Genomic DNA, 9,467 nt, shown 5'->3' on the forward strand with positions numbered 1-9,467 from the left:
GCTGGCCCGCGGGCCGCCCGCTGGTCCCGCCGTCTGTCAGGTGTGAGGGGAGCGGGGCGGAGGTGTCTGGTAAGTGACTCCGCGGCGGAGCGGGGGCGGGGGGACTCGGTTGCGGGAGAAGGACGCGGGGCTCCCGTACCCTCTGAGGCTCCCCGGATGCGATTCCCACTGGGACAGGACCCCAGGCTCCTTTGGGGGTGAGCGCGGTGCCGGAAGCTGCACAGGGCCGGTGGGTGAGGGGCCCCGCGGGAAGAAAGAACCAGAGTCTCGGAAGCTCCTCCAGGTGCGCCCCTGGGAAGGAATGGACATTCAGGAGGTCGGGGAAAGGGATGCCCACCCAAAGCCCTCAAGGCGCCAGGGACAGCCGTCGGGGGCGGGACCCCGCACTCCAGCCCTCCCACTGGCAGCTCTGGAGGGCGCCAGGCTCTGGAGCCCTAAGGAGCCTTTTTCCCGCCCGTCTCCCCGCCCCCCACCCCCGGAGCTGCCAGCCCACTCCGGTCCACGAAGTCCTCCTTCCGCGACCTTGAACCCCGAAGGAAACACCCCTACCCTCTTCTGGTGCCCCTCCTCCACTCCAGGACTACTCCCTGCAGTTAACCACGCTCCGAGCCCGGGAGAGGCAGAGCCAAGCCCCGGCCCTAGTGGCGGAAGTGTCAGCGCAATGTCGATGCCAAATTGCCTGAGCTCCTTCTCCCTCCTGTGAACTCCTGAGTCTTTTCTCCTGCCCCAGGGACGGATGCAGGGGCCACAGCCTTCCCAGAACCCTAGAGTAAATGCCTAAGAACCAAAGACCCACACACCAACCCCCTCCCCACGACGTCCAGAGCACACGCTTTCTTCTCGTCCGGAAAAGGGGGGGGGGGTGCTCCAGAACCCAGGAAAGCATGGTGCCCACGCCCAGAGGCTGCAGGAACTGCGTGCTAGGGCTTTGGGGGGAGGGCGGGGCACCAGGGTGCCAGGGTCCCATCCACCAGGACGGAAACCTGGAGGAGCCTCTAGATGACCCCAAATAATAACTGCCAACCCGGCCCTCCACGTCCACCCAGGCCCAGGGCTTGAGAAACCAGGTGCCACTCAAGATACTAGGGCCAGAAGGTGCCTCTCTGGCGGGGTGCAGGGTTAGAAGTATGGGAAAGGAAAAATATTACACTCAACTGACCCAAGCCCTGGATGGGTCTCCCCGTTTTGGGGGTGCTGCTGGTACATTCCCGCCCGTGGGCTGGGCCCCCTTTGGCCATAATGCTCCGTGGGCAAGCTGAACTGAGCCTGGTGTTCTGTAAGGCTTAGTGGGGCGAGTGGAGCAGCGGCTCCTGGACACAAGTCAGTCGCAGGCTGGGACTCCACACTGCAGCGTTGGGAACAAGGACACCCCTGGGCGCCGGCTAGGACGATGCTCCAAGGTCAGGGGACCCGTGGCAGCCCAGCTTGTAGTCTAACCTTCCTGTCCTGGCCACGACCCTTCCCCATCCACGAGCGGGTCAGGATCCAGACGCTGTCTCTGGACTTGATCTCTGCGCTGAGACAGCCAAGGTCTGAGCGGAGTCTCCTGGCAGGGGCTTTTGGACGGAGTCAGGGCACCTACTGCGGCCCGTGCCTTTGCTCCCATACACAGACTCACAGGTACAGGGCACACTCGAATCACGTGCATCCCCCAGGCCAAAGCACTCCGGGCCCGCACACGCATGCACAAGCACGTGTCCACATGGCACGGGCCTGCTCTCGCAGGGCACACTGGTATCCAGGCGTGGCCGAGCGCGCACACACGCACATGCAGCTACTAGCTTCTACTCGCGCTCCCCAGTAATCACACACAAACAGAACCCGCACTCGCCTTCCCGCCCACACGTTCCTCGGCGGGGCCGAGTGGAAGTCGGGCGCCCTCAACTTTCCCACCACTGAACCCGCGCGGAGTCCAGGACAGATCTCGGGCGGGGCTTGGCGGGAAGGCGGGTGGCGGGTGGCGGGGTGCGGACAACCTCGTCCCTCCCCTGGGAGGCCCTGCCCTCGAGCCTCCTCATTATTTGCGGTCGCGTTGGAGTTGCGGGAGGCGGCGAAGAGCGGCCGCCAGCCCCGAGTCCGGAGCCAGCACCCAGGGCTCGACATTGCCATCTAGCGGTGTGCACAGCCCTGGGCAGCGGCTGGTTGCCTCCCCAGATCTCGGGCCGGCCTGGATGAGAGAAACGCCCCAGAGAGAGTTGCTATCTGAATGCCTCCAGGAGACCCCGAGGGGGGTGGGGGAGTCCAGAAAGATGGTGGGGTAGGGAGCGGGAGACACCATGCCTCAACTTTTCTGCCACTGGCAGCTTCCCCAAGCGGACCCAGAGCGGAACTAAACCACCTGCCACCTCCTTGGAGACAAGATGTCCCCAATGGAGACAAGAGGTCTCTCCTCTTCTGGGAAAGCTAAGTCGGGGAGCCGGCAGGGAGTGGGTGGGGATGGTTAGGTCTTTGGTTTTGAACAGTGGAGAGTAGAGGCAGGAAATCAAAGGGAGGCAGGATGAAGTTGAGAAGGTGGCTCCTGAGTTCTAATCCTGCCCCTATCCCTACTTTCACACGGGATGACTTGGGGCAAGTTAATTAACGTTATCCTCATCTGTAAAAAGATACTTAACATCAGTGAGATGGGGATACTAATTGCACCTGCCTTATCAGGCTTCTGCAAGGATTAAACCAGATAATCTACATAAAAAGCTCAGAGGGGTTCCTGACTCATAGTTAACACCCAATACACCAGGGCTGTTAATGTTTTTCATATTTGGCACCCCCAGCCCTGTTCCCAGCTCTCTGGCCTGTGTCCTGGCCTGGGGAGACTAAAGCAAGGCTCTCCTTGGGGCTGGCGGACCGTTACCCCCCGCACCTGCCTGCACAGGCCTGGGGAGGGCTGCCTCTCCGTGCCAGTGGCTTCTGACCTCCCAGCTCAGAGGGCGTGCTGTTGGAGACCCCAGAGAGGGTGGTATTTAGTCTTTGCCCTTGACTCGTTTGTGACCTTGGAGATGGCCACACCCCTCTTTGAGCCTCTCCTCCTGAGAACCAAGGGTTTGGACAGGCAAGCATGAAATGCTAGGGTAGGAGGCTGGGGTTGTGTCTGCAATGGTGAATGAGGGGGGTCGAGGCCGGGCTTGGGCGGGGTGTGTCACCCTGGCACATGCCTTCGGCCTCCGGTGCATTCTCGTCCTGGAGATGGAAAGCCTAGTTGCTGATCCCCATAGCTGCTTGGGAGGGGTCCCAGGACCCAGTCCTCTCTATTTTGCCAATGAGCTAGAGAAGGGCAGGAAGGTGAGGTGGTCTAAGGCCACGCAGCTACATCCTGGTGGCCTTGGAGCCCGGGCTGCAGGCGGAGTGCTCCTTCCTCCACACCGGCTGCCTCTCCCTCTCTCTTTCTCTCACACGCGGACGCTGTGTATACGACAGTGCTCAGTGTTCGGGGCTGGCGGGGCTGGGAGGGGGCCATGTGCGTGTGTGTAATGGTGTGCATGTTGGCGGGTGTGAAGGAGGCTGGGCTGAACGGCTGCCCTGGCACAGCGCGCCAGGCGTGGGCCCCTCTCACGTGTATGGGAGAGGAAGGCGGGGGAGAGATGAAGAGGAACCTGAGTGGGAGGGGGCGCAGGCCGTGTGCTTGGGGGGGGCCCACTGGGTGTGCTGGTAGGGCCGGGATGGGGGCCCTTTGGCTACCACAGGCTCCCCTGCAGCACGGCCCCTCTTCCCCCTGAGACACCCTGGGTTCCCTTTGCATTTCCTTTGGGTTCTCAGTCCCGGTGAGGGCTGGCCCTGGACCCTTGGAAGCCATGTGCTCCTTTCCTTGGCTGGCAGGCCCTCTAGGCTTCTAGGCTTCTGATTCCCCACGTCCTCAGCGCCCACCACTCCCGCTGGCTGCGGACAGTCCCTAACCTTCCTGCACTGAGCCCCATGCACCGGGGGGTGGGGGTTGTCTTAATGATACGTACCTCCCCACATGGCCCTCTCCTGCTCATCCTTGAGGCTTCCCACTCCATGCCCCCTCTGGTCCTCCCAGGAGCCCTCCCCGAGGTGGGACCACTGCCTCTCGTGGCTCTTTGGGCCTCCCTCTGCCAGGACCCTTAGCTCTGGGACAGCGACACATCAAGGACTTTGTGGAACCTTGGTCTGGTTATTTAACATCTTTGTGCCTTCATTTCCTCTTCTGTAAGTAGTGAAAAATCAAGGTTTTTACCTCACAGATTTGTCGTGAGGAAGAAATTAGTATTTATAAAAAGTACAGAAAGTGCCGGACACTTAGAGACAGTTAAGTATTCGCTGCTAATACATATTCTTGCCTTTGTCCCCAGTCCCTTCTGTAAGGATTGAAACAGGTCCCCTGGTAATGTTTGGGGACAAAATGACTGAGGAGGCGAATGAATGAACACTTCTGTCAGAGCGTACATGCTGACCTCCGGGACCACTCAAGCCCTTCCCATGGCTTCTCTGGGCCCCTCACACTGGCCTTCTGACTGTGCCCCACACGTGCCTCAGGACCTTTGCTCTGGCCATTGCCCCTAAGCCACCTCTGCCACTCTTCACATAGCTGCCTCCTTGCCATTGTCCAGATATTGTCCTCGGAGAAGCCTTCACTGATCACCCAGCAAGGAAGCATCCCTGTCTGTCCTCTGACTCACTCGCTATGTACTGTTGCCTTGCCTTGTTTTTCTTCTAGCACTTTTTTTTTTGTTGTTGCTCACATGTTTGTGTGTCTGTCCTGATCAGACTAAGCTCCGTGAGAGTGGGGGCTGTGTGTCTCATTCACGTCTGTCTCTCCGGCATCTAGAACAGGGCTTGCACAGGGTAGGCACTCAGTAAGAGATGAAGGAATGCGGAATGAGGAAGCAATGGGTCAGAGTTCTCTAAAGTTCTGCACTATGATGTCTCTGTCACCTCGAGTTCCCTCTGTAATCCGCTTCAACAGTTCACCCTTTTCTCTCTCTCTCCTTCCTTCTCCAGACACTGCCCGCCCACTCCTGCGAACCAAAATGGCGAACTTCACACCAGTCAACGGCAGCTCTGGCAACCAGTCTGTGCGCTTGGTCACATCCACCCATAACCGGTACGAGACAGTGGAGATGATCTTCATCGCCACGGTGACAGGCTCGTTGAGCCTGGTGACTGTCGTGGGCAACATCCTGGTGATGCTGTCTATCAAAGTCAACAGGCAGCTGCAGACAGTCAACAACTACTTCCTCTTCAGCCTCGCGTGTGCCGATCTCATCATAGGCGCTTTCTCCATGAACCTCTACACCGTGTACATCATCAAGGGCTACTGGCCTCTGGGCGCTGTGGTCTGCGACCTGTGGCTCGCCCTGGACTATGTGGTGAGCAATGCCTCTGTCATGAACCTTCTCATCATCAGCTTTGACCGCTACTTCTGCGTCACCAAGCCCCTCACCTACCCAGCCCGGCGCACCACCAAGATGGCAGGCCTCATGATCGCCGCTGCCTGGGTCCTGTCCTTCGTGCTCTGGGCACCTGCCATCTTGTTCTGGCAGTTTGTGGTGGGCAAGCGGACAGTGCCAGACAACCAGTGCTTCATCCAGTTCCTGTCCAACCCAGCAGTGACCTTCGGCACAGCCATCGCTGCCTTCTACCTGCCCGTGGTCATCATGACGGTGCTCTATATTCACATCTCCCTGGCTAGTCGCAGCCGGGTTCACAAGCACCGGCCCGAAGGCCCGAAGGAGAAGAAGGCCAAGACTCTGGCCTTCCTCAAGAGTCCCCTGATGAAGCAGAGCATCAAGAAACCCCCACCCGGGGAGGTCGTCCAAGAGGAGCTGCGCAACGGCAAGCTGGAGGAGGCGCCCCCACCGGTCCTGCCACCCCCGCCGCGCCCAGTGCCCGACAAGGACACTTCCAATGAGTCCAGCTCCGGCAGTGCCACACAGAACACCAAGGAACGACCACCCACAGAGCTGTCGACCACAGAGGCTACCACGCCTGCCATGCCCGCCCCTCCCCTACAGCCGCGGGCCCTCAACCCGGCCTCCAAATGGTCCAAGATCCAGATCGTGACGAAGCAGACGGGCAATGAATGCGTGACGGCCATCGAGATCGTTCCCGCCACGCCAGCTGGCATGCGTCCAGCAGCCAACGTGGCCCGCAAGTTTGCCAGCATCGCCCGCAACCAGGTGCGCAAGAAGCGGCAGATGGCGGCCCGGGAGCGCAAGGTGACGCGGACCATCTTTGCCATCCTGCTGGCCTTCATTCTCACCTGGACGCCCTACAATGTCATGGTCCTGGTCAACACCTTCTGCCAGAGCTGCATTCCCGACACCGTGTGGTCCATTGGCTACTGGCTCTGCTACGTCAACAGCACCATCAACCCCGCCTGCTATGCCCTCTGCAATGCCACCTTTAAAAAGACCTTCAGGCACCTGCTGCTGTGCCAGTATCGGAACATCGGCACTGCCAGGTAGGCAGGCAGGCGTGCCATAGAAGGTGCTGGTGGTCACGTGTGAGCGCAGAGCCACGTGGTCTCTCACGGGGCTGTCAGGGAGAGATTTGGAAGCATCTCTCCATGTTCGTGTTCACTGAAGAGGAGAACTGAGGTCCCCAAGACCCTGTGAGGCTCAGGAAGAATCTCTGGCAGGATTCAGGGAGACCAGATCTCTGCTCAGGCTGAGGAGGGTCAGCCCCAGAAGCGTCTGAACCAAGACTGCCTGGCCCACCTCTGTTGCCCTGCCTCAGGGAGCTGGGAGGCACTGGCCTCCGGGGGCACCTGCCCCACTGTGACCAACCAGCATGGCCGAAATAATGACATCTGGAGAGAAGTAAAGGCCCAGGATCCCCCTCGGGAGGAGTAAAGGAGCCAATGCTTTAGAAAGGAGGCTTGGGCAGGGAGCCGAAGGCTAGGGTCCCCCCTTGTGCTGTAGTCGGTGCTTTCTCCCTGCTGCACCCTGCATGTTGGCTCAGCCCCTCCTCCCAGGTCCCGTTCCAGGGGCAGAGCTGTCCCCTTGCTGCAGCTGCTCAGCCAGGCTCTCTCCAGGTGGGTGGGCGGGCTCTCCCGGCCCCCTGCCACATCCCCCTCGCAGGCATCCGGGAGGTCAGGGTGCACACTCAGGAACTGAGGTCTGGCTTCCTGAGGTCCCATGCTGAGCAGAGAGGCCCACCCAATTCTGATGAGTTCTCCCAGCAGGCTTCTGTAGAGCAAGGGCGGTCTGGGTCACAGGGGAGAATGGGGGTGGACTTGACCCTCACAGGCTTCAGTGACAGGGAGGGCCGGGGTGGTGAGGCAGGCAAGCAGCCCCTATCTCTTCTCTCCCAATGGATGGAACCTTCTATTGGTAGCGGGCTGTACCAAAAGGCCTTTGGCTGAGTGTGGCTGAGATGGGGAATGTCAGTTCTAGGGAATCGTCCAGGTGCCCTCCCAGCCCTGGTGTGGCCCCTGGAAAGATTGGACTGAAAGGCTCACGAGACTTGACCGGGGGGCCCCTTTCAGGAGTCAGGAGGGGCCCTGGGAGAAGTTTTCATAACCGTTCTGCTTTTCCCATGAACTCTGGGAGCATTCACCGCCGAGCCCCTGAAAGCCACAGTCCCTACAGCCTTCCCTCTCCGTCACCATTTCCTGCCCCAACAAATTACCACAGCAAACTCCCTGGGAAGGGGCTTTTATATATTAAAAGAAAAGCTTTTATTGGGAAAAAAAAAGCCCACAATGGTTTATTTATTTCTTAGTAATAGCATCTTTGTGGGGAAGAACAAAAAGGGGAGGGTACCGGGAATCACGTCCCTCTGGGGCAGGAGGCTCAAGCGGTCCACAATCCCTTGTCCCTCCCCGTTTGGGACACTTGGGCGTGGAGAAGTGAAAGGGAAGAAGCAGGGCATGATTGATAAAGCTAACGAGTAGACAAAAGGCACTGGTAGGTTCGATCTTGGCCCTGTGGGAGGGAGGGCACGGCCCTGGGCTCCTAGGTATGCAGACCTGGCCGCTAGTCCTTTCCCTTCCCTTTCTTGGCTGTAAAACAAGCAAGAAATAACGTGTTAGAGGAGTCCTGGTCACCAGGAGAGACCCCTGCACATACATTAGGGAGAACATTCTGCCCTCTAGTGGCTCTTAATCAGCTGACCTGGTGGCAGTGGGACAGTGCAGCCATATTGATGCTTGACCTGCCCGGCACCAACCTCTACTTTCACTGGGGCTCAGAAAACCTTCAGGCTCTCGGTCCCAGCAGCCCTCAGGCAGCCTCGGCCTCCTCACCTAAGAAGTGGGCTGATTCACCTCTGCCCTGATGGCCTCTCTGGGCTGCTGTGAAGTCCTTCTGATACTAGAAAGGACCCAAGCTGACCCAGTGCTCCCTCTGGGAGGAGATGACAAAGCTGAGCCCTTCCGGGCCAATTTCCCTGAATGCTCCAAAAGAACAGAATGGGTTTGTGCTTCCACTTGGGCCAGAAGATTTAATAATCCCTGAGCCCCTTCTGCGGCCCCCCCTCGGTCTATGCTAACTTTTCTCTACAGACAGGGAAACCAAGTGCAAAGATGTCAAGAAGTCCCTCGCCAAAGTCCATTCCCTTTCACGGGTGGTGGCAGCCCCCTGCGATGACCCCGCACCCCACCCCCTCCGCTTCCCTGACCTTTGGCCTTGGCTTTGGTCTTGGGGGTGCAAGGCTTGGTCACGCGGATGGTCTCCTGGCACTGGGCGTTGTACCGCGCCTTCTTCAGGGTGCCTTGGCGGGCTTTCATGCCTGTGCCCCCATCACATGCTCCCCAGCTCTCAAACTTGTACTTGCAATCGGCTGGCGGGAGAGTGCCCAGGGTCAGCCGGGCGGCCCAGTGGCTGGAGGCCACAGACCTGCCCAGGTTTCAGTGAGGCTGTGCCCCCTCCCCTTTCCTGCCTCCGCCGGGGACCCAACCTCACCTCCAAACTCCTTCTTCCAGTTGCAGGGCACCCTGCACCGGACGCGCTGGGTCTGGGCCCCACAGGTGCCCTCGCGGAAACCCACGCCGCAGTCCTTGCTGCTGGGGGTGCAGGGTCCCCAGGCCCACTCCGCGCACTCGCTCCCGGGGCCGCCCTTCTTCACTTTGTCTAAGACACATGGGGAACGCAGCTCAGGACCCCGCGGCGCGAGACTCACTCGGGGGCCGCTCCCTGGGGTCCTGGCCTCGGAACCCCGGAGGCCAGGCCAGAGGTTGCCAGCCTCACCGGCCCGTCTCCAGCCCGCCCTCAAGCCCCCACACCCTGGATCACCTTTCTTCTTGGCCACCGCGGTGGTGAGCGCCAGCAGGGTGAGGAGGGCGAGGAGGAGGAAGCCTCGGTGCTGCATCCTGGGTGGGGGGAGGAGGGAGAGGTCGGGTCAGAGTCCCCCCCCGCCCCCTTCCCCACGGGGGGCCGCACGCGCGCACCTCCCGCCCCCGTCCCCGCAGTCCAGGCCCTCGGGCGGCGGCGGCAGGACTCTGGGGCCGGCCCCTCGCCGCTAGCCGGGGCGCACAGCCGGAGGCGACTCCTCGGGGACGGCCTGGAGCCCAG

At 60.3% G+C, this 9,467-nt stretch overlaps 2 protein-coding genes across 5 annotated transcripts in view; one reads left to right on the forward strand and one right to left on the reverse strand.

Annotated features, from left to right (window-relative positions):
* The window catches only part of CHRM4 (cholinergic receptor muscarinic 4), an 8,972-nt gene extending 1,328 nt beyond the window's left edge, over positions 1–7,644 (forward strand). For 3 of the 4 annotated variants that reach the window (XM_029957715.1, XM_029957716.1, XM_029957718.1), the window contains exon 2: positions 4,954–7,644. In XM_029957715.1, the coding sequence (XP_029813575.1) occupies positions 4,954–6,419 (1,466 nt within the window). In that variant the 3' untranslated portion in view covers positions 6,420–7,644. Of the gene's footprint in view, positions 1–6; positions 70–4,953 lie in introns of those variants that run through there. The other variant, XM_029957717.1, reaches the window with a different exon arrangement.
* The window catches only part of MDK (midkine), a 2,912-nt gene continuing 1,081 nt past the window's right edge, over positions 7,637–9,467 (reverse strand). Inside the window, exons 2-5 of the mRNA XM_029957719.1 lie at positions 9,189–9,265; positions 8,859–9,026; positions 8,575–8,736; positions 7,637–7,957 (exon numbers count right to left, since the gene is read on the reverse strand). Of these exons, the coding sequence (XP_029813579.1) occupies positions 7,932–7,957; positions 8,575–8,736; positions 8,859–9,026; positions 9,189–9,264 (432 nt within the window). The 5' untranslated portion in view covers position 9,265 and the 3' untranslated portion in view covers positions 7,637–7,931. The remainder of the gene's footprint in view (positions 7,958–8,574; positions 8,737–8,858; positions 9,027–9,188; positions 9,266–9,467) is intronic.

This window comes from Suricata suricatta, chromosome 11, assembly GCF_006229205.1.
Source record: "Suricata suricatta isolate VVHF042 chromosome 11, meerkat_22Aug2017_6uvM2_HiC, whole genome shotgun sequence".
NCBI classification, from domain to species: Eukaryota; Metazoa; Chordata; class Mammalia; order Carnivora; family Herpestidae; genus Suricata; species Suricata suricatta.